Genomic DNA, 25,418 nt, shown 5'->3' with positions numbered 1-25,418 from the left:
TGCAAGTATATAATCGTTTGACTTCTGAGAAGGCTTCTTGGAAAGAAGACCAAGGGATGAATTAAAGAACATTTTAGACAAATTCCAGAGATTTTTTAATGAACTCTTTGCTTTGGCAACTCTGGATCACTTAATTTGGCAGCATAGTTAAGGGAAAATATGATTAAGAAAACTATTTATGTTTCTGAGAGTCATTTGGAGTATGGTAGCTGAGTGAGTAATTCTCTTGCTCTGATTATCCAATGACTTGGCTCTTAGGATTTGTAGCTTTCCTTTTACTTTCATTGCCACCACTGTAACACAGGGACTTCACGACTATGCTGTTATTAATGCAACAATCTTCTAGTTACTCTCTGTGCTTCTGAGTGCATTTAATACACAGTGCATATTCCTACCAGACAGTATACTACATATATAATGCCACTCCCTTGTTCAGGAAGCTACAACAACTCCATTCTGCTTATAGGATCAAAGCTAGACCCCCCTCATCTAACCTTCAGGCTCTCTATGATCTTGTCCCATTTAACCTATCAAAACTTCTATTAAAACTTCTATCCCACCACCTCTTACTATACCCCTGGTTAAACAGAGCAATCTTATTCCCACCATCCTGACTTCATGCTTTCGCTTCTTCTCCTTTATCTCCAACTATTCAAAAAAAATCCATTTTTCACATGAAAACCCAGACCTTTTTTAATATGTGAAGCCTTTCTTGTGGTTACCCATCCACATTAATTTCTCCTTTCTTGAGTTCATATCTGTCTAGTAGACAAATGCCTGGAACTATTTTTGCACTAGTATCTTGCATTGATCTTAGCATCCTATCTACAAGTCTTATCTCCAGAATGAATTTTTTTACTTTTGTCATTCTTAGTCTCCAGAATCCCTACTATGCCACTTTGGTGTAAAGAATATTGAACTTGGAATCAGAAGGCCAAGCTTGGTGTCTAGTTCTATAACTGTCCAGCTGTGCAAACTTGGATGAGCCCCTCAGCCTCTCTGAACCTCTGCTTCCTCAACTGTGAAATGGAACTTGGGAAATGTTCATAGCCCATTTCACAGAGCTATTTTCATGCTCAAATAAAATAATATGTGGGAGTACTTTATAAGCTTTAAAGTGTTCTGAGAGTAGAAGGCCCCATTAGTATTGTAGTTTGTCTATAATATTTAATGTTAAATTGAACCAATAAAATGTATCTGTAAGGCACTGTATAATCTTGAGCACCAAATTGCTCTATAGCAGTGGTCACACCATGTAACATTTATAGTACATTTTACTTTTCAGAGTGCTTTTTATTTAGAATACCATTTTGTTCTCTGTAGGATGCAGGGGTCAGGTATTTCTATTCCCATTTTACAGTGATAGGAGAGGAATCGACAGATACATTAAGTGAATTGCTGTGACTTATGTAGTTAGTTATTAGCAACAATTGGACTGAGACTTCCTTTCTGCCTCTTAATCCCTGCCTGCAAATTGTGGTCATTTTCACTCACTGCTTCACCCATCATCACCCTGGGCCCTGATCATGGGACACTTTCCTCCTCGTTTTTCACTTTTCTTCCTCAATGGACATTTTCCTCCTGGGCCTTCATTGATTCTTGCATGGCTATAGTGTTTTCATCTGGGCTTGTACTGATCTCACTCCTGTTCAGTTCATTATAATCATGTGCAAATTCATAAGGGGTGGTGGACAAAATTTAAGAACAATTTATTGTTCCTTCCAAATACTTTTGGTTCACTCAGGTATTTTAAGGTGGAGGAGCCTGCATCAGATAAGTGACCTGAGTCCCATGTTAGGTCCTAACTATCAGTTCAACCCCATGCAGATATCAACCCTCCTGAGGAATCAGGTTCTCCCTGGAGGTTTGTCCACTCAGGACCCAGGTGGGGTTACAAGGCAGGGCTGGACATTGTTTAGCCACACCCATAGAGACAAATTTTCATCAGCTGATTATTGCCTCAACTTCAGCATACCATATGATTTAACACTGGCTTATTCTTTTTATTGTATTGGGTTGGCCCGAAAGCTCATTTGGGTTTTTCCCTAAGATGGAATGGAAAACCCCGAATGAACTTTTTGGCCAATCCAATATTTTTCTTATTTATTTTTTAAATTGAAATATAGCTGATTTACAATGTTGTGTTAGTTTCAGGTACACAGCAAAGTGATTCAGTTATATACATATATATATTCCTTTTCAGATTCTTTTCCATTATAGGTATTATTGTAAGGTATTGAATATAGTTGCCTCTGCTGTACAGTAGGCCCTTATTGTTTATCTATTTTATATATTGTAGCATGTATCTCTTAATCCCAAACTCCCAATTTATCTCCCACCCCTTTCCCCCTTGGTAACCATAAGTTTGTTCTCTGTGAGTCTATTTCTGTTTTGTAAATATGTTCATTTGTATCATTTTCTTTTAGATTCTACATGTAAGTGGTATCATATGATACTTTTCTTTCTCAGTCTGACTGACTTCACTTAACATGATAATCTCTAGGTCCATCCAGATTGCTTCAAATGGCATTATTTCATTCTTTTTTATGGCTGAGTACTATTCCATTGTATCTATATACCACATCTTTACCCATTCATCTTCCATGTCTTGGCTATTGTAAGTAGTGCTGCTATGAACATTGGGGTGTGTGTACCTTTTTGAGTTAGAGTTTTCCTCTTTTCCAGAAATATGCCCAGGAGTGGGATTGCTGGATCATGTGGTAACTCTGTTTTTAGTTTTTTAAGGAAACTTCATGCTGTTTTCCATAGTGGCTCCACCAATTTACATTCCCATCAACAGTGTGGGAGGATTTCCTTTTCTCCACACCCTCACCAGAATTTATTATTTGTAGATTTTTTGATGATGGCCATTCTCACCGGTGTGAGGTGATACCTCATTGTGGTTTTGATTTGCATTTTCTAATAATTAACGGTGTTGAGCATCTTTTCATGTGCCTGTTGGCCATCTGTATGTTTCCTTTGGAGAAATGTCATTTTAGGTCTCTTCTGCCTGTTTTTGATTAGGTTTTGTGGGGTTTTTTTTGACATTGAGCTGTATGAGCTGTTTACATATTTTAGAAATTAATCCCTTGTTGGTCCCATTGTTTTCTTGAATGAAGTTGATATAATCTACTCTGAATATTTGATGCCATTTTAATACTTTAGACTAAACTAATCCCAGCTGTAAATGGTTCATATTAACATATAACAACATAATTTTTAATCACCCAGCATAAGTAGTTCCCTTTGTAATAGTTGCATTGAAACTCTCTCAGGAGAAGGCAATTTCTAGAAGGGACTTCATTATAAAACTTGGGGAACCATAGCAGGAGCCAGATTTGTCTGACCCTCTACAGGATCCCCAACGGGACCCCAAGCCCGATGGACAGGAATGGCCCTTTCCTCTCTAGAGCAGTGTGATTAGGTAACGTAGCATAACTGTGCAGTTTTTATAACTGTTCTCCAAAAACCGAGTTTGTAGCATCGACTGTAAAGTTTGGAAGTGTTCCAGTGACAGAATCACAAAAAACACATCCTTATCCCAAGACAGAAAGGAAGGAAAAACCCAAGCACCACGAGTCTCACGTTATAAATCTGCCCCCAGCTCATAAACTGCCTTCAACACCATGCTTCTTGACGTGAGTTCACACCCAAGGTTTTGCAGCTCATCGAAGATGGAGCGTGTGAATAGGCAGAGGACAAAAGAGATAAATCTGGTAGCTGCAGAGGAAGGGTGATGTGACTTCTGAGGACAGGCTATAGCAACATTCTGCTGACTTCATACAGCCTTTATCTTCCCTGCCTTCCCCTCTTACACGTTTGAACTATGTGTTGTGTTTGGTTGATAAATGTCTATAATGAGAAATATCAGGGTATAATGAAAATGGCACTGGATTTGAGGGCAAGCAAATGGTGGGTCCTGGCTCAGCTCTGGGAAATTAGCACTTTTACTGTGCCTTGTTGTTCTCATTTGTGAAATGAATAGGTTGTTCAAAGTCCTCAGGCACCCTTTTTGAGCTCTTGGAGAACATTCCATCTGTGTGGAGACTCCAAGGAACACTTCCCTAGTAAGGTATTGAAGACATTCCATCCAGATTGCTGAGCGGAACATATCTGTTGCCTCTTATTCATAACAGTGAAGTGAAGCAGAGGCTGAGGCTTTAATGGCTAAGATTTTTCAGTAGATTTCTGGAAAAGAGATGGTGCCTGGTTGCCATGTTGATGCATGAAACATAGTGGAAGAATCTTCAGCTCAGAATATGCTATGGGGGTCTGCAGTGGAGGCAGGAGTGCCCTGTTTGGTGGAACCTGCAATGGTTGCAAGCTTGGAGCCATCATGTGCATGCAGCAGTTTCAACAGAAGGAAGCAGTGGGGAAAGGGCTTAAAACAAGGGAGGCACTGCATGAGTGGTATGCACTCCCACCTCCAACTGGGCAGAGAAGCAGATAGCCCATTATTTATCCTCATACCAAAAAGAAAATCTAAAACACTTCTGTGCAGAAATTGCCATATTGTCCTAGAGGATGAGGGCTAATATTAGTATGCGTATGGGAGAACAGAGTACTGTTCTCTTTAATCTGGCGTGTTTATACTCCAGTTGAATGGTCCATTCTCTGCCTATTCATCCTAAAGCAAGCCCTTCCTATCTATGTGTTCTACCAATGACCCAATTCCTAACGAAACTTCCCATCTGAAATCAGAAATACTGACATAAGAGCCCAGAAAACCCTTATTAGCTATCCAGTCTTTCTTTCTTCAATATAAATAGAATTCAAGATCCACTCTACATGTGAGAACAATAAGCCTCTGAAAGAGAAGATCCAAAGAGAAAAAGTGACTTGGAGGGAAAAGAAATTTTTTAGGAGTGTAAGAAAGTTAAAAGAAAAAAGTGTTCTCTGATTTGAGATTTTATGCACATAAATCAGAGTTAAGTAGCTAGGAAAAAGGAATTTTAAGATAAGGAACTCATAAAAATTAAATATATGGTGGTGGAAGTAAAAGTTTCAATCACAGGTCTGAAAGATAGGCAAGAAAGTTTTCCAAAATAAAGAGCAAAAAGGTAGAAATAGGGGCTTCCCTTGTGGCGCAGTGGTTGAGAGTCCGCCGGCTGATGCATGTTATACGGGTTTGTGCCCCGGTCCTGGAAGATACCACACGCCGCAGAGCGGCTGGGCCCGTGAGCCATGGCCGCTGAGCCTGCGCGTCCGGAGCCTGTGCTCCGCAATGGGAGAGGCCACAGCAGTGAGAGGTCCACAAAAAACAATCAAACAAACAAAAAAGGCAGAAATAGTGCTGGAGAAGAAGAGAAATAGATAACCAATTCATGAGAGAGAATTCATACAATTCAATTGTATCATGAGAGGCGACATAGGATTATTAAGATTTCCAGATAATGATGAAAACTGAGAAAAATGGCAGGGAGAAAAGTATCAAAGAAAAAAACAAAGATGACTTCTCAGTGTTGAAGAAGCACTGTGGACCTCAAATTGAGAGGTCCACTGGGTGCCAGCAGGAGAAATGAAAAATCTGTCTGCCTGAATTTGATGCTGTAACAATCTTGATGCTTAAGAGAGAGAAGTCTTTTGATCTTGATGCTGTGAACATCCTCCTTTCAAGTGGCTCAGAAGTTCTCTGCATGACATTAGGCATGAAAAGCAAATGCAGTCCGGGCACCCACTTAGCCTTGTAGTATACAGTATTAAGCTAGTCATATTAACATAAATTCTGTTTATTGCTGTTCAATTTTTAGAAGTATAAAACACTTAATTGTATCATATTGGGAATGGAATGTATATAACAATAATATTGACACAGTTGTAGTAAAGGTCAAGTTCAAAGAATATACCCCAATATGTGAGTGGGGTAGAGGGAAGATAGGGGTGCTAATATGCTCATCATATACAGAAGAGTGTCAGGATACTGGCTGAAATAGAGGTATAGTATAATAGATAATCAATGGAAGAACTAAAAACTAGTACGGCACCCAATTATTGGGTGCAGGTGGGAGACAGTGCAAGCAAAATCCTCCTCTTATATAGTGGAGAATCAATAAGTGTCTTAAATTGGGAAAACAGGAACAAGAGGTATACCATATTAATTACAGTTATGGAGCTCACCACTTGAAAACCAAAATCTAAATTGTATTGTGTTGGTTGCCCAGGAGAGTAGGACCAAGGACAGGGAGGAGTATGGAAGGGTACAACTTCTTTCTATCTTAAGGCTCTTGGTTTGTTACCATGTTCATGTATTGCTTTCCTTTATGTTTTTTTGAACATTAAAAGATATGCATTTTCTAACATTCAGAGTTTCTGTTTGTAAAGATACAACTTAATGTTAAGCCACATGAAATAGCTGGTATATGTCTCATTTGGGCCTGCACAAATGGAAATTTCATTTGGTTCAACCTAAATAGGTTTCAGATTTTGGGCTTTAATGCAGGTATGTCTTAACATGAAGGTCCAGTACGTGATCAAGTCAGTGACATTTTGACAATTTGAAAATGTCATAATTCATTACATTCAACAATACCCTTCTTTTCCAACCAACATTTGAAGCCCTGCTCAACTTACAAGGGAAAATTCAAATGGCACACCCTCCAACTCCAAACCCTATATTCAAAGAATTTTTTTCTTCTGAACACACTCAACCCTGTATTTCTAACATCTGTCATGTGGGTTTTACATTCTGTTTTTTACAACTGTTATTTGTGTACTTTGTGTCTCATCCCCCTGTTAGACTACAGTTCCTTTAGGGGAAAGATTTGTGTTCTACTGTGAGAGACTGCTTGGTTTTGAAGCCAGTTCTAGCTTGCCGTGGCCACTTTCCAGCTGTGTGGTTTTGGGCAAATTACTTAACATCTCCAAGACTTACTTATTCCATTTCCCAAATGGAGTCAGTGATGTCTCTTCTTAGGTGCAGAAGGATGTCTGAATAAAAGATTGTATGTACAGTGCTTGACATGATACCTCTTACGCAGCAGATGTGTAATTAATGAACACTGGCTTCCTGTTGCCCTTATTCACCCTTGAACCTTCCACAGCATCAAACACAATTCTTTACACATAGGTGCTTAAATGGTGAAATGAAAAGGAAAAAAATGGTATGTTGGATTGAAAGATGATGAAAGTATTGCAAAATCCTTTAAGGAAAACAAACATTAGTCGTACCTTTGAAAATATGAGTTCTCAAATAATCATGTTGAAGAGGAAATAGCATAGTACTTTGCTTAACATATCAATTGGACAGAAAGCCATCCAGAGATGGAAAACCCTTGGGATGCAACCAAAAATCTTGTCTGTGATCCTGTCTCTTTCATTCACCACATATCATTGGTTGTGAGCTCTACTGAGCATTGCCTTTCTGTGGAATTGGGGCAGAGTCTACAGCCACGTGAGGCAGCCTGGGAAGCTGGCACAGAACTCCGGACCTCATGAAGTGCCCACTGGCTCCCTACTGCTTCTTAGGCTAAGCACTTCCCCATTCTCTTATGTTCAGAGCTTTCTTCATAAAGACTCTAACTTGCTTTTCTAGAATTGGCTCAATGACTCCACAGAGCCTTTCCTGAATGGCCCCACTTACAGAGCACTTGGCTGGCCCCTCTCATTATTGTTTATTGCATTCTGATCCCATTTTCATTATATCTGCATTTCTCTTACCCTCACTAGAGTGTGGACACGGAAAAGAGACTCAATATATTTATGCTTGGATAAACTATTCACAATTAAGACACAGGCTAGGAAAGCTGCTGAATGCACACTGGTGTGTGTGCGTGTGTGTGTGTGTGTGTGTGTGTGTGTGTGTGTGTGTGTGTGTGATGTGAATTATCTCCACCAAAGACAAAACATTTCTTTCACAATGGAGCATTCATTCAGATGTACGTTGGTTAAGGCCAGCTGACTTGAAGAAGTCAATTAGGAAAACATAGTGGCTACCAATTGAAATTATTGAAGGAAGGAAGGTTTCTGTTTGGAGGGCATGGGAGTGGAGGATCCCAAATGATAAAACAGACATCAGCATAGAACTCTCAAATGGAGGTTGATGTACACAGCTTGGGAGGGGGGAAGCAGGACATTAAAGGGGTGTTTTCCATCCTCGGGCTCAGAGACACAGGGTCGGAGAGGTAGACAGCTAAGCCTGTCTGGCCCACCTGCCAGGATCTTGTACAATCACTCTGCATAATTATTCTTGAAAATACAAACATTGCCAGGGCTGACTGACAAGTATTGTTCCAGCAGGGAGGGCTGTCAGGGCAAATCAATCCAATTCTACCACATGCCAGTGTGTAGAACAGATATAATTTTGTCTGTTAGGGGCTGTCAAAGCGAAGGATGTGCCGTATGTGTATTTTGAAGTGTGGTGTTCCCTTCAGTCTAACAGCTTGAAAGATTTCTGGGGCTTTCCCCCTCCCTGACTGTTTTCTACAAGAAGTTTTGGGAATTTTAACTTCAAATAACTCGTCTTTTATCTAATGTGATGTTCAGGTTAGATTAAGCCCAATCCTGCCTTTCCCTCCATAGCTGCTCTGTTCTCATTCAACATAGGGTATTAACATTTGGTTTAAGAGGAAGAGGTCCTTTGCTGCTGTTGGATTGTTGTATGGGGCATCCAAGTAAGTACCTGGTGGCCCTCCAGCAATGCAAAGTCACCTTGCAAGAGTCTTATCTTGTCCCTCACTGGACCCAATGCAAGGTTTAGTCCAAAGGTTCCTACTGGGCCCCTTGGGAATCCCTGAAAGTCCACTTCCTCTTTCAGTGGCCCGGTGCCATGTCCTCTGCCCCCAGAAGTCTGCTTTCTGCTCTCCTGATGCTCATCCCTGGCCCTTTCTCCTGCCTCTCTTATTTGTCCATTTTGGTCTTGTTCTATTGCTCCTTGTTCTCTGCCTTTCCCTGAAAACATCAGGATGAGTCCTTGGTGACATCCTCTATTCCCTTCAGGGTCACGGGCTTGACCTCAGCTTCCCTGGAGTCTGTCACCTTGAGCTGTGTGCATTCTATGGGCAAGGGGCTGGAGAGGAAAGATGGATGAGTGACTGCTGGAGGCCACTCTCTGCTCAGCACAGGCCTCTGTGAGAGCAAGGTCTAAGTTATATCAGAACTGGCTTCTCTGCCTCCGGTTTGATCACTGCCAGAATAATCTAATTTGTCCTCGTCACTTTTCTTCCATGCTCAGAAGTCTTCTACATAAGACTTACATACAGAACAAAGCTACGGGCTCACCTGTTATGGAACTGTGTGTGTGCTAGAGCATATCTGAAATGGTGTTTAGTCCAAACTCCTTCATTTAAAGATAATGAAATGAAGGCAAATAGCAGTGAAGCATTTGTCTCAGTCCATACTTACTAGTGCCTGAGATTGTTTAAAGTACTTAGTGAGGTGTTCAGGGCCCTCTATGATCCAACCTTGTCCTCCTTTTACTGCATATTGCCTGTTTTTTCTCTTTAGGAAAAAACAGTATAAATCACAGTTTCTTTTTAAAAAATTTTTATTGAAGTATAGTTGATTTACAATGTTGTGTGAGTTTCAGGTGTACAGCAAAGTGATTCAGTTATATACATATATATATTCTTTTTCAGATTCTTTTCCATTATAGGTTATTACAGGGTATTGAATATGGTTCCCTGTGCTGTACAGTAGGTCCTTGTTGTTTATCTATTTTATATATAGTAATGTGTATATGTTAACCCCAAACTCCTAATTTCTCCCTCCCCCCATCCCCCTATTCTCCTTTGTTTTCTGTGCCTGTGAGTCCGTTTCTGTTTTGTAAATAAGTTCATTTGTATAATATTTTTTGGATTCCACATATAAGTGATATCATATGATATTTGTCTTTCTCTGTCTGACTAACTACATTTGGTATGATAATCTGGACTTTTCCTCCTCTTCATCCTTGCTTTTTCTCTTCCCCCACTTTAAATGCCCTCCTTCCCACCATTCTCTTCTCTTGTTCAACCACTCATCTATTTTTTCATGTTTATGTTATTATTTATTCATAAAATACTATTGATTGCCTAACATGTTCTAGACCCAGTAGTGGGTATGGGAAATTACATCTATTCTTTAACCTCATCCCCAAAGCATTCTTTTTTTTCTTTTTAATTTTTGCATTTTATTTTATTTACTTTTTTATACAGCTCGTTCTTATTAGTTATCCATTTTATATATATTAGTGCATATATGTCAATCCCAATCTCCCAATTCATCACACACACACACCCCTGCCACTTTCCCCCCTTGATGTCCATATGTTTGTTCTCTACATCTGTGTCTCTATTTCTGCCTTGCAAACCAGTTCCTCTGTACCATTTTTCTAGGTTTCACATATATGCATTAATACACGATATTTGTTTTTCTCTTTCTGACTTACTTCACTCTGTATGACAGTCTCTAGATCCATCCATGTCTCTACAGGTGACCCAATTGCGTTCCTTTTATGGCTGAGTAATATTCCATTGTATATATGTACCACATCTTTATCCATTCATCTGTCGATGGGCATTTAGGTTGCTTCCATGACCTGGCTGTTGTAAATAGTGCTGCAATGAACACCGGGGTGCATGTGACTTTTTGAATTATGGTTTTCTCTGGGTATATGCCCAGTAGTGGGATTGCTGGGTCATATGGTAGTTCTGTTTTTAGTTTTTTAAGGAACCTCCATACTGTTCTCCATAGTGGCTGTATCAATTTACATTCCCACCAACAGTGCAAGAGGGTACCCTTTTCTCCACACCCTCTCCAGCATTTGTTGTTTGTAGATTTTCTGATGATGCCCATTCTAACTGGTGTGAGGTGATACCTCATGGTAGTTTTCATTTGCATTTCTCTAATAATTAGTGATGTTGAGCAGCTTTTCATGTGCTTCTTGGCCATCCATATGTCTTCTTTGGAGAAATGTCTATTTAGGTCTTCTGCCCATTTTTGGATTGGGTTGTTTGTTTTTTTTAATATTGAGCTGCATGAGCTGTTTATGTATTTTGGAGATTAATCCTTTGTCTGCTGATTCATTTGCAAATATATTCTCTAATTATGAGGGTTGTCTTTTCATCTTGTTTATGATTTCCTTTGCTGTGCAAAAGCTTTGAAGTTTTCATTAGGTCCCATTTCTTGATTTTTTAAAAATTTCCATTACTCTAGGAGCTGGATCAAAAAAGATCTTGCTGTGATTTATGTCAAAGAGGGTTCTTCCTATGTTTTCCTCTAAGAGTTTTACAGTGTCCAATCTTACATTTAGGTCTCTAATCCATTTTGAGTTTATTTTTGTGTATGGTGTTAAGGAGTGTTCTAATTTCATTCTTTTATATATAGCTGTCCAGTTTTCCCAGCACCACTTATTGAAGAGAGACTCTTTTCTCCATTGTATATCCTTGCCTCCTTTGTCATAGATTAGTTGACCATAGGTGTGTGGGTTTATCTCTGGGCTTTCTATCCTGTTCCATTGGTTTATATTTCTGTTTTGGTGCCAGTACTGTATTGTCTTGATTACTGTAGCTTTGTAGTATAGTCTGAAGTCAGGGAGTCTGATTCCTCCAGCTCCATTTTCTTCCCTCAAGACCGCTTTGGCTCTTCGGGGTCTTTTGTGTCTCCATACAAATTTTAAGATCTTTTGTTAAAAAATGCCAATGGTAATTTGATAGTCATTGCATTGAATCTATAGATTGCTTTGGGTAGTAGAGTCATTTTCACAATGTTGATTCTTCCAATCCAAGAACATGGTATATCTCTCCATCTGTTTGTACCATCCTTAATTTCTTTCATCAGTGTCTTATAGTTTTCTGCATACAAGTCTTTTGTCTCCCTAGGTAGGTTTATTCCTAGGTATTTTATTCTTTTTGTTGCAAGGGTAAATGGGAGTGTTTCCTTAATTTCTCTTTCTGATTTTCATCATTAGTGTATGGGAATGCAAGAGATTTCTGTGCATTAATTTTGTATCCTGCAACTTTACAAAATTCATTGATTAGCTTTTGTAGTTTTCTGGTGGTATCTTTAGGATTCTCTATGTATAGTATCATGTCATCTGCAAACAGTGACAGCTTTACTTCTTTTTCTCCAATATGAATTCCTTTTATTTCTTTTTCTGCTCTTATTGCTGTGGCTAGGACTTCCAAAACTATGTTGAATGATAGTGTCAAGAGTGGACATCTTTGTTTTGTTCCTGATGTTAGAGGAAATGCTTTCAGTTTTTCACCATTGAGAATGATGTTTGCTATGGCTTTTTCATATATGGCCTTTATTATATTGAGGTAGGTTCCCTCTATGCCCACTTTCTGGAGAGTTTTTATCATAAATGGGTGTTGAATTTCATCAAAAGCTTTTTCTGCATCTATTGAGATGCTCATATGGTTTTTATTCTTCAGTTTGTTAATATGGTGTATCACATTGATTGATTTGCACATATTGAAGAATCCTTGCATCTCTGGAATAAATCCCACTTGATCATGGTGTATGATCCTTTTAATGTGTTGTTGGATTCTGTTTGCTAGTATTTTGTTGAGGATTTTTGCATCTATATTCATCAGTGATATTGGTCTGTAATTTTCTTTTTTTGTAGTATTTTTGTCTGGTTTTGGTATCAGAGTGATGGTGGCCTCGTAGAATGAGTTTAGGAGTGTTCCTTCCTCTGCAATTTCTTGGAAGAGTTTGAGAAGGATGGGTGTTGGCTCTTCTCTAAATGTTTGATAGAATTCCCCTTGAAGCCATCTGGTCCTGGACTTTTGTTTGTTGGAGGATTTTTAATCACAGTTTCAATTTCATTACTTGTGATTGGTCTGTTCATATTTTCTATTTCCTCCCAGTTCAGTCTTGGAATGTTATAGCTTTCTAAGAATTTGTCCATTTCTACCAGGTTGTCCATTTTATTGGCATAGAGTTACTTGTAGTAGTCTGTTAGGATGGTTTGTATTTCTGCAGTGTCTTTTGTAACTTCTCCTTTTTCATTTCTAATTTTATTGACTTGAGTCCTTTCCTGCTTTTTCTTGTTGAGTCTGGCTAAAGGTTTATCAATTTTGTTTATCTTCTCAAAGAACCATCTTTTAGTTTTATTGATCTTTGCTATTGTTTTCTTTGTTTCTTTTTCATTTATTTCTGCTGTGATCTTTATGATTTCTTTCCTTCTACTAACTTTGGGTTTTGCTTGTTCTTCTTTCTCTCGTTCTTTTGGATGTAAGTTTAGATTGTTTATTTGAGATGCTTCTTGTTTCTTGAGATAGGCTTGTATTGCTCTAAACTTCCTGCATAGAACTGCTTTTGCTGCATCCCATACGTTTTAGATCATTGTGTTTTCGTTGTCATTTGTCTCTAAGTAATTTTTGATTTCCTCTTTAATTTCTCCAGTGATCTCTTGGTTATTTAGTAATGTATTGTTTAGCCTCCATGTGTTTGTGTTTTTTACGGTTTTTTCCCTGTAATTTATTTCTAATCTCATAGCGTTGTGGTCAGAAAAGATGCTTGATGTGATTTCAATTTTCTTAAATTACTGAGTCTTGATTTATGATCCAAGATGTGATCTATCCTAGAGAATGTTCCATGTGCACTTGAGAAGAAAGTGTAATCTGCTGTTTTTGGATGGAATGTCCTATAAATATCAATTAAATCTATCTTGTCTATTGTGTCATTTAAAGCTTGTGTTTCCTAATTAATTTTCTGTTTGGATGATCTTTCCTTTGGTGTGAGGTGTTAAAGTCCCCCACTATTATTTTGGATGATCTGTCCATTGGTTTAAGTGAGGTGTTAAAGTCTCCCAGTATTATTGTGTTACTGTCAATTTCCTCTTTTATAGCTATTAGCAGTTGCCTTATGTATTGAGTTGTTCCTATCTTTGGTGCATATATATTTATAATTTTTATATCTTCTTCTTGGATTGATCCCTTGATCATTATGTAGTGTCCTTCCTTGTCTCCTGTAACATTCTTTATTTTAAATTCTAGGTTATCTGATATGAGTATTGCTACTCCAGCTTTTTAAAAATTTCCATTTGCATGGAATATCTTTCTCCATCCCCTCACTTTCAGTCTGTATGTGCCCCTAGGTCTGAAGTGGGTCTCTTGTAGACAGCATATATATGGGTCTTGTTTTTGTATCCCTTCAGTGAGCCTGTGTCTTTTTGTTGGAGCATTTAATCCATTCACATTTAAGGTAATTATCAATATACCTATTACCATTCTCTTAATTGTTATGGGTTTGGTTTTGTAAGTCCTTTTCTTCTTTTGTGTTTCCCACTTAGAGAAGTTCCTTTAGCATTTGTTGTAGAGCTGGTTTGGTGGTGCTGAATTCTCTTAGCTTTTGCTTGTCTGTAAAGCTTTTGATTTCTCCATCAAATCTGAATGAGATCCTTGCCAGATAGAGTAATCTTGGTTGTACCTTCTTCCCTTTCATCAGTTTAAATATGTCATGCTACTCCCTTCTGGCTTGTAGAGTTTCTGCTGAGAAATCAGCTATTAACCTTACGGGAGTTCCCTTCTATGTTATTTGTTGCTTTTCCCTTGCTACTTTCAATAACTTTTCTTTGTCTTTAATTTTTGTCAATTTGATTACTGTGTGTCTCAGCATGTTTCTCCTTGGGTTTATCCTGTCTGGGACTCTGTGCTCCCTGGACATGGGTTGCTATTTCCTTTCCCATGTTAGGGAAGTTTTAGACTATAATCTCTTCAAATATTTTCTTGTGTCCTTTCTCTCTTCTCCTCTGGGACTCCTATAATGCAAATGTTGTTGCATTTAATGTTGTCCCAGAGGTCTCTTAGGCTGTCTTCATTTCTTTTCATTCTTTTTTCCTCTATTCTTTTCCGTGGCAGTGAATTCCACTCTTCTGTCTTCCAGGTCACTTATCCGTTCTTCTGCCTCAGTTATTATACTATTGATTCCTTCTAGTGTATTTTTCATTTCAGTTATTGTATTGTTCATCTCTGTTTGTTTGTACTTTAATTCTTCTAGGTGTTTATTCTTTAACTCTTTTAGGTCTTGTTAAACATTTCTTGCATCTTCTCGATCTTTACCTCCATTCCTTCTCTGAGGTCCTGGATCATCCTCACTATAATTATTCTGAATTCTTTTTCTGGAAGGTTGCCTATCTCCACTTCATTTAGTTGTTTTTCTGGGGTTTTATCTTGTTCCTTCATCTGGTACATAGCCCTCTGCCTTTCATCTTGTCTATCTTTCTGTGAATGTGGTTTTTGTTCCACAGACTGCAGGATTGTAGTTCTTCTTGCTTCTGCTGTCTGACCTCTGATGGATGAGCCTATCTAAGAGGCTTGTGCAAGTTTCGTGATGGGAAGGACTGGTGGTGGGTAGAGCTGGTTGTTGCTCTGTTGGGCAGAGCTGAGTAAAACTTTAATCCGCTTGTCTGCTGATGTGTGGGGCTGGGCTTCTTCCCTGTTGGTTTTTTGGCCTGAGGCAACCCAACACTGGAGTGTACCTGTGCTCTTTGGTGTGGCTAACGGTGGACTCTGGGAGGGCTCACGCCAAGCAGTACTTCCCAGAACTTCTGCTGCCAGTGTCGTTGTCCTCATGGTGAGACACAGCCACCCCACACCTCTGCAGGAGACCCTCCAACCCTAGCAGGTAGGTCTGGTTCAGTCTCCTATGGGGTCACTGCTCCTTCCCCTGGGTCCCGAAGCACACACTACTTTGTGTGTGCCCTCCAAGAGTGGAGTCTCTGTTTCCCCCAGTCCTGTCGAAGTCCTGCAATCAAATCCCACTAGACCTCAAAGTCTGATTCTCTAGGAATTCCTCCTCCCGTTGCCAGACCCCCAGTTTGGGAAGCTTGATGTGGTGCTCATAACCTTCACTCCAGTGGGTGGACTTCTGTGGTATAAGTGTTCTCCACTTTGTGAGTCACCCACCCAGTAGTTATGGGATTTGATTTTATTGTGATTGTGCCCCTCCTACTGCCTCATTGTGGCTTCTTTGTCTTTGGATGTGGGGTATCTTTTTTGGTGAATTCCAGTGTCTTTCTGTCCATGATTGTTCAGCAGTTAGTTATGATTCCAGTGCTCTTGCAGGAGAGAGTGCCCAAAGCATTCTTGAGTAAGTCCATAGGCATTGCTTTTTATGCCATTACGATGATAAGCACTGTGCACATTTGACTGAGGGTGGCTTTTGTGTCATACGTTTATTTCTCATTGAGCTCTGCCATGAGAAATATTCTTAGGAAACTCACTATTTACTTTACAGACATTGTTAAGGACATTGATCTCCTGTGTAAAATCCATTCCATAAATTCCTTTCAAAACTAAATGCTGTGAAGAATCTTACTTACCCTAAGACATATCTGTGTTCTTACTTTTGGGTAGTCAAAATTTTATAAATTATTTCATTTCCTCCTGCCTTCTTCTGCCAGGAAACTCAGAATCAATTTATGACTTAATTTTAATAAGCATGAGGAATCTTAGAATCTACGTGTTTGCATTTCTACTTAACATCTTGTTTTACCCTTCTTTTCCATTTTCTCTGACTTCAGTTCTTGTTTAAGTTTTGCTTTCTCTTGCATGATCACATAAAGTACCTGAAATCTTTTGTGAATGAAGCAGAGATACAAGTAAAAGTTATGATAGGTATAAGCATGTGTTTTTCTGCCCTTTTATGTTGTGAGTTCCTTGAGAACAGGGATTATTTTGTGCATCCTTTTTACTAGGCCACAGAAAAATGCCCAGGCTATAGTAGCTATTTAATAAAGGTTTGTTGAACTAAGTTGATAAAAGTAGACCCATGACTCCCTAGGTGGGCAAAGTCAAGCTCACTTTCTCTTACACTTTGTCTGTTGTAAGAAGGCCAAGGAAAGGTAGAGTGTTGTAGTGGAAATCATTTAAACTTTGCCTGTTACCAATTGTACAAACTTGGGTGACTTATTTAGCTCATATGATCCTCTTCTTTTTACTTTAATCTGCAAATGGAAATAAGGATACCCTACTGGATAGCTGTGAAGATTGATATTGCTTGTAAACCTCTCAGCACATTTTCAGGCCCATAAGAGCAATCAGCACATGTTAGGGCTCCTCTCTTCCCTCCATATTTCCTCATTTCATTGGAAATTGCACTTGGAAAAGGATAAGTGGCTTGCTCACAAGGTAGTCAATTAACTGAGGTGTAATATGTAAAATAAATGTGACTATTGACCTCATTCAGAGGGATATAAAAATTAATCGATGGTAATGCACATTGAGATTTTTTGCTGAAAAGTGCTTAAGAATGGCTCAGTATTATTATGTTTTATTTCATCATTAATATTGTTTATGAATATTTGGCTTTCTCTTGTCCTGGTGTGGTTATCTCTCTGGTCTTAATTGCATTTATTTTCACTTTAGTCCCAATTTATATCTTAACAAAAATATAGATGAAATAAAAAAACATAGTTCCCATCTTTCATACAAATTTATTTTTACAAGGTGGATGATTTAACCTATTTCAATATGCTCCCTATGAAATAGACATTAAGATATTTAGTAAATAATTTTTGTTAATTGCATTTAAAATCAAGCTCAAGCATTTTTCATAGTTTTGACATCCTGCTTTTCGCACTCATATTTTATGTTTATTGGCCATTTTCTAATGAAATTCTTCATTATGAGATACTTGATCCATTTCAGATGATAAACGTCAATGTTTCAAGTATTTCTAGTTGAAGAGATAATTAACTAAATGAAATACCTGTTATCACTTTACTGTCAGGGAATGCTCACTGCTTGCACTCTCAAATAGGGATTTGTATTACAGAGTGCAAGGTCATTCTTCTGAGAGTCAGGGAATCTGAGTTCTAGCTTGGTCTCCTTCTAGCTGTGTGGTCCTGGGGAAGTTGCTTCACCTCTCTGAGACTCACTGGCTGACTGTCAAACATGAGGGAGTCAGCCTCAATGATCTTTAGCTTCTGTTCCCATCATAGCCTCTGGTCCTTTGCACTGGAACTATTGAGGCAGGCCCTACATTTAGGTCTGTAGGGCAACAGAAAGATTGCTCCTAATACAGAACATTATCTTCTGGGGTATATTACTTTTTACCATCCTACTCACAACTTTAAAATATCTTTCCTTTTAACTGCAGGTCACTTAGTACTTGACATATATTAGAGACTCAATAAATGTCTCAAATGTCCAGGTGCTGAGCAGGAGGCATCCAGGAGGCCAAGGATCTCTATGAAACCCCATTACTGAGGAAATGGGAGGATATATTTCTGATTTCAACCTTAAGTGGGTAGAGTTGTATTTATTTATTTGTTTTGTTAGTTTTAGATTTATTAATAATGAATATAGAGATGGGTTGATACTATAGCCTGTGTGTAAATATAGAATATTTACTTCTGGGAGATATTGATAGCAGGAATTTGATTTAAACCATATGAAACTGCAAGCATCTCCATAAACTACTGAAGCTACTTTGTGACAAAATGCATTTTTCAGTGGCTGTAATGTGATACTAATACAAAACCAGAAATCTAGTCAGTTCTGGTACTTAGGAAGCAAATGACTAAGGGCACCAAATTTCCACTCTGGAAAATTCCGTTAGTGATAAAGACATCAGACAGTTTTTAGCCCCTCATCATGATTATTATTGCTGGTCATCAATTTCTCCCCAATTCCACAGAGTAGATTTATTTGCACAATAATCTAATCACACCCTTTGTTTTGACTATATGAACGTTCAGAGATCAGTCTGTAGACCATGTGAGTTTGTTGGTATAGCTCCTACAACACCTACACCTCTTCAAGATACTCCTTTTTTTTTTTTTTTGGCAAGGTGAATTTCAAAGAGACACATTTTTTATAAAACTTCTTTTAAAAAAATCAATTATTGTTTTGAGTTTTCCTCCAAAACTAAGGAGCCATTTATAGTAGAGTCTGGGCTTTCATTTATTTTTTTATTAGTTATTCATGTTGGGTTTGAGGTTTTTTTACTGTGGTCTCCAAAGTTAAAAGCAGAGAATTGACTGACATCAGAGAAATGAAGCGTGTAAAAATTTTAACTTGCTTACCTGATAGGTTCTTTATCATGGAACCTTTAGACTCACTTCACTGAGGATATTTTGCATAAAATGAACCCAGGGTTCCTAGGACCCTTTAAGACAGTGTTATTCAAAGTGCTTGTCCACAGTGAGACTGTCTAGAATAAGAACCAGTGCATTGCTTCCTTCATTAAGAAAGTCTTGGAACTTCCCTAGTGGTCCAGTGGTTAGGACTCCACACTTCCACTGCACTGGGGCACAGGTTTGATCCCTGGTCAAGGAACTGAGATCCTGCAGGCCACATGGTGAGCCCTACCCACCCTCCCAAAATAATAATAAAATAAAATTTAAAAAAAGGAAGTCTTGCTTCCAGAAAAAGTCAGCTAAATGCCATGCAAACAGCCAAACCAAACTTCCCAATGCCTTGCCTCTCAGCCACACTATTGAAAGACACAAGACAAATGGCAGCCGAGTGTTTGTACAGCTTGGGCAAGCTACTTCAGCCCTCTGTGCCTCGGGCCCTGAGAATGATGGCATCTGGAGGATGGAGAGGAAAAGCTTGAGCCAGGAGCTCAGTGGGTGAGAGGAGTAGCCAAGATGTCAGAGTGAGGGGGCTGACATGGTCAGGCTGATGGTTCCCTAAGATAGATGCTTTCAGCTGGCTGGGACTCTAGCAGGAGTGGGGTGGGTAACGGTCAGACATCAGGCACACAGGCCTTGAAGTACGAGGGTGAGGAGTGGGGATGGCTTTCATTTGAGAGGGCTGCAGGGGGAAGGCATGAGTTTCCTCAGACATAGCCAAGGTTTTATTTGAGTTAAGGAGGTAAAGGGAAGTTTAAGGATAGATTGAGGATACAGGGAGCTTGTGGATGACAGGGGAGCGAGCCCAGAGGGACCGATGGAAGGGGTTATGAGGAAGGTGAAGACGTTAGCCTTGGCTCAGTCTTGGGCACTTATGAGCAATTTGGGGGTTTGAGGCTGGATAAAGAGGGATGCCCCGAGAGGGTACCAGGGACTTCGCTTGATTGAGGCAGGTTGGGATAAGTCCCTACGCTCTCCTGGAAGAGAATGGGAAGAAATTCTTAGCTCAAGGATGTAATAGCTTCAGACTAGTTGCTCTCCCTACTCCTGATATCTTGGAGAATTGGGCTGCTTTATTGCCTACATACTGAAATAATATAACTAAACAGTATTTGTCTGTTGTTTTTATTATCATTCGGCACATTTTTCAACAAATGATTGGATAGCACCAGCTGTGAGACCCTGGCAGGAATGCAAATACAAACACAAAATTGTTACCTATGCCCTTTGGTGGCTTCCAGTATTAGAAAAGAGAAATTCATTCTATTTAGAGGGAGTACATTGGCAAAAGGCCAGCATTCTTGTAATCTATTATATCTCAAACGTAGCAAAACAAATTAATGCAAAATAGCCCATTTCTTAAAGAAAAGATGCATTTACTGCCTAAAGGTCAACATGGGAAAACTGGTCTCATCAATTTTAGCTCAGAAGATGGTCAAGTTGTGGCTTTATCCATAGCTTTATGAACTTATTTGCTACCAACTTTATTTTACTGCTTGGAATGAAAGAAAGAAAGAAAGAGAGAAAGAGAGAGAGGGAGGGAGGGAGGGAGGAAGGAAAGGAAAGGGAGAAAGAAACAAAGAAAAGAAAGAAAGAGAGAGAGAAAGAAAGGAGGGAGGGAGGAAGGAAAGAAAGGAGGGAGGGAGGGAGGGAGGGAGGAAAAGTATAAATCAAATGCAAAAATAAAAAAGTTAAATACTTGCCTTGATCTGGTTGGAGTGTAAAGTAAATCATGTGGCAATTTAATTCCCAATGAACATGTGACAACCATGGAGTTAAATATTAGATTTAAATAGGGGAGCTAATTCTCTGCAAGAATTACATTCATCTCTTCATATGGACACTCTTCCTAATGACCACATTTCTCCCCTCTTAAATTTAGTCATTGCTATTGGAGCATGAGAAATTAATATACATTCTTAGATTCATTAATAATGTTGCTTACAAAAGACCTTTTGATTTTTATCACCCTGAGTTCCCAGAGACCCATGGAAGCAGCCGTAGCTCCAAACCACATGAATTATAAGGGGAAAAATCCTATTAAAACAGAACCTTAATCACCAGTTGCATTTTATATCAAGCTGTATTTAAAAAGAAACTGTATATCATTCAACATAGAATGGATAAATAAATGGTGTTACAGTCCTTCCACAGAATATTATAAAGTAGTAAAGGCAAAAGAATTGCTACTACACACACAATGTAATTCAATCTCAAGGACATTGTTGAGTGACAGATGTAAGACATGGAAGGATGCTTATAGAATGATTCCATTTATATAAGTTCAAAACAGGCAAAGCCCAACAATCTCTGGTTTGGGATACGTCATTTGTAGCAAACCAATAAGGCAAACGATTAACACAAGATACAGGATAGTGGTTACCCCTGGGAGGTGAGTAGGAAGTGGGTACAATCAAGAAAGAACACAGTGGTGCTTTAAAAGTACTAGTGATATTCTGTTTCTTACAATGGAATGGTTGGTTCATGGCTATGCACTTTATTATCATTAAAACCACCGAGATATGCCTTGTATTTCCTTTTGAACTTTTGAACTTTTGAGAGTTTGAACTGGCCTTTGAAGAGTGAACTAAGCAGAGAGGAAGCTGGAAGACTATTTTTACTTTTTAGCCTATTATATATTTCTATTTCTCGTGTTATGCTTAACACAATTTACAATTGGAAAGGAATTTTGTGGTGTCAGAGAAAAATCATGGACTCTGGATTCAGACAAACCTAAGTTCAAATGCCAACGCCTCCATTCCCATGCTACGCATCATTGAATTTCTCGCAGACTTAGTTTCTCCAAGTATAAAATGTAGGAAGGAATGATTCCCAGTGTGGTGAGAGTCAAATGAGAGAATATTGTCGGCTGCACATTCCAAACTCTAGAGGGAATCACAGTCCTTTTAAATTCTGCCATTCAGGGGTGAGTTGTCCAGAAAAGCATGGTGCCATTGACCTGGTGGAAACCCTGGTCTAAGGGATCCAACACTTGATGTGCTGGGTGAAGAGGCCCAAGCTCACACTGCAGCTCTGTCCTCTGCACAGTCTCTTTTTGGGCTTCTCCACTGGCTCTGTCCTGAGAATCACTCACTCCCCTCCTACCTTGCACTATTGGGCTCTAACGGACCCTGGACCACCTCCTGCCTCTTTCCCCAGTAAGGCGCATGGATGAGTGATATGGGCCAGCTCTGCTCTGGATGAGAGGGAAGAATATTCTCCCTTCCCCAGATGCTTCTATTCTTGTCTCCTCTTAGCTTTGGAGAGCCAAGATTGGACACAATCTTAGAAAGGAGCTAAGGAAGTCAGCCTTTTCTAGACATTTCTGTTCTAAACAAAAGGAGTCACTACGGCTTAACCATGGAGCCTACCTCAGCAGGAGGCGAAAAGTGAGGTGAGGACGCAGTGTTAATCAGCAATGCACAGATCTTGCATTTTCCCTTTGTTTCCTCTGAGCCTCTCTCCCTCAGGAGTCTGAGGGGGCTTAACGAAGACTTAAGGCTTCCTGGCTAGCTCTCTGCCTTTCCCACTAGACACATAACTGGCAAATACATGGAAAACATCTGGCTTGTGAGAGGCCTGCCATTAATATCCATTCCCTCTCATTTCTCCCCTTTCCTAGTCTCTAAAGCTCATTAATGACATTCTGCAGCCAACGGCTCGGTGGTTCCTTTCGTTCTATCAGCAACAATAATTCCACTCTGGAGAGCAAGCCAATGCCACCACCTTCCAACCCTTTGGGGTGGACCTTGCGGATGGACACTGAGCTTCCCGTCTGGTTATCCTCGTGCAGAGGAGAGAACCGGGGGCCTGCAAGCTCAGGATGCAGCCACTGACTCCCCATCCTCTGCCTGCAGCTCCACATGCCTCTGTTCCAATGTCCATTCTGTCTTTGTTTTACAGTTGTTCAGCACATCAAGCGACATAACATTGTTCTGAAAAGGGAGCTAGGCGAAGGAGCCTTTGGAAAAGTTTTCCTAGCTGAATGCTATAACCTCTGTCCTGAGCAGGACAAGATCTTGGTGGCAGTGAAGGTAAGCGAACACTCCAGAACGTCTCATTATCCGTGGTCACACCCAGGTGTGGAGGTGTTGCTTTATTTTATGTTATTGTAGTGGCCAATTCAGGAGCAAATTACATCTGCTATGGTGGATGTGTTCAAATTCCTTTAAAGGTATGGACAGTGGGAAGGATATTTGGGGCACATCCAACTGTCAGAGGTTCTGCTCAGGGACAACCTTCCAGTCTACAGGCTGTGAACAGCTCTGAGCTACTCTTCCCAGTCCATGGTAACTAAATTCTGGATAGAGGTCAGTGAGGTCAAAGAGAATCCAACCGGCTGAGTCTTGGAGACTCTGCTGTCTCCTCAGGTTGCTCGGTGCTTGTCCAAGCTCAGCGGGAGTTTGTCTCCTGTTCGAAGGTTCTGGAAGGGAGACTGTGGCCTTCACTTCCCATCTCAGCCTCAGTTCTGCTGAGAACTGCTGTTATACTTACTTTGTCCCTCCCAAATGTCTCCAAGGCCCTAGGCATGATTCCATCTGGGGTGGGTGACATCTCTGGTAGATCCCACCTCTCTAGGAGACACAAGATTTTACTGAAATACAGAAGTCCGAAAGTCCTTTATCATAGCCATTTCTTCATAAACTCAAAAAAGGAGACCTGTTCTTCAATAAGATAAACATTATTGAAAGGGCTAAAGTTTCCACTGAGCTCTCTAAATCACAAGAATCAACATAAATAGCACAAAAGACTTCAGCATATCTTTTACACATGCATTGTCAACATTACAAAAAAACCAACTCACCAAGGTATAATATATGTAAAACACTTAAAAGAGGCATATGTTTATAAAATGAATTAAATGCCGAATGAATACGGACGTGGCTAATGTAACAAAATGTAACTTCTTGGCCTAACATGATTGAGTTTGGGTTTTTATTTGTTTGTTTGTTTGGCCAAACACAGAATATTTGTATAAATGACATTTATTTACTCATTATAACCAGGACAACTTTTAAAAAATGAGACATGTATTCCATTACTGTTGTACGTAGCCTTAAAATAATATATGTGTAATGGGTAACAGAGGAGACAAATAAAATGATTCTTGAACTTCCCCAACCTGCGGACTAAACACGGTTTCTGTTAAAGTTCATCCGGATGAAACACTGTGTATTTGCTTTCCTTGTCATCAAAAGTAACCAAGCGGAGTGGCACGGATACTCTTAGACTCTCAGCAAAGGCTCCTAAAATGCTACACTCTGGCGTGAATAAAGGACAGACCTTTCTAGGGATGAGCAATGTAATATCTATCAAATAAACATCATCTCTAAGATAGGTAAATGGAGGAGGGGAGTGAGACAGAGGAGAGAAGAGGGGAAGGGAGATGCTAGAGAGATGCGAGGTTAAGTGGGGTTACTGGTGTAAAGTGAGAATCCTGAGGGGTTGCTGAGGATGTTTAATTCTTGCTGCTGTAATTGCTTCCTCTTTTCTTTCATTTACTCAAAAAGCTTGTTATTTTTTAAAGCACAAAATGTTCAGAACATTTGGCAGTGTTATATCTGCAGTCTTTGCTTTCTTCTGCTGCTATCTTTTTCCCCCCTTTGGAAAAATGGGACTGAAAGGTGCCTCTGTTTATGTAGATTCATAGCCTGATGGAAGGTTAGAACTGGAAGACACTTCGGGAACATATAAGCCAAGTCTAGCATGTGTCATAGGCAAGGAGACTGAAGGCCCTGGGGCCATGTTTCCCACTGATATTTGGAGGCCATCCAGGGAGCTAAGTCAGGCCTTCAGAAATTCACTTAATGGGGTCACAAAGTGAAATCTCTGAGTGTGAAAAAATCCTGGGAGATTAGGGAAACCTAGAGGACAGTGTAGGAATAGCTGAAAGACCTCAGCCTGATAAAGAGATAGACTCACAGAATTTCTCAGTGGCTATTGCCTTTCATTTCCGTATCACTCCTAATATCTTGCTCCTGCCCCGCTGTACTTCTTGCAGCGTCCTTAAGGAGACTAACTCCACGGCGCCCTCAGCTCACACGTTACATTGCCTTCCGAACTAGTGCTAAAACAGGATTTCAGGGCTTGGACTCGTAATGATGAAGGATCAGCCAGCATCAGCAATGTGTAGCCAGTTGTTTTGTCCACAGCATGCTTCCCATCACTACTGCTGGTGAGGCTTCTTTCTGGTTTAAATCCCAGTCATAGGCCTAATCCCACCCCTGACTCTGACCCAGGCCCTAGTCCCCATAAACCTCCTGGCTTTGCCAAATAAATGTTTATAAATTAACGACCCGTGATGAGCGTTTGCTCTTTAATCAACACTGCTGAAAAACAAAACAAAAACAAAACCAAGCAGATTTGTCCCTTTATCTCAAGTAGAGAGAACAAAATATGTACAGCTTAAAATTTC

At 39.7% G+C, this 25,418-nt stretch overlaps 1 protein-coding gene across 12 annotated transcripts in view; it reads left to right on the top strand.

Moving 5' to 3' along the window:
• NTRK2 (neurotrophic receptor tyrosine kinase 2) overlaps positions 1-25,418 on the top strand; it is a 371,518-nt gene that overhangs the window by 257,406 nt on the left and 88,694 nt on the right. For all 12 annotated transcript variants that reach the window (XM_067041231.1, XM_067041225.1, XM_067041227.1 and 9 more), the window contains one exon: positions 22,907-23,037. In XM_067041231.1, the coding sequence (XP_066897332.1) occupies positions 22,907-23,037 (131 nt within the window). The remainder of the gene's footprint in view (positions 1-22,906; positions 23,038-25,418) is intronic.

This window comes from Kogia breviceps, chromosome 8 (genome assembly GCF_026419965.1).
Source record: "Kogia breviceps isolate mKogBre1 chromosome 8, mKogBre1 haplotype 1, whole genome shotgun sequence".
Lineage (NCBI taxonomy): Eukaryota > Metazoa > Chordata > Mammalia > Artiodactyla > Physeteridae > Kogia > Kogia breviceps.
Note: the sequence above shows the minus strand (reverse complement) of the source record. Positions and strands in the feature narration are given on the sequence as shown.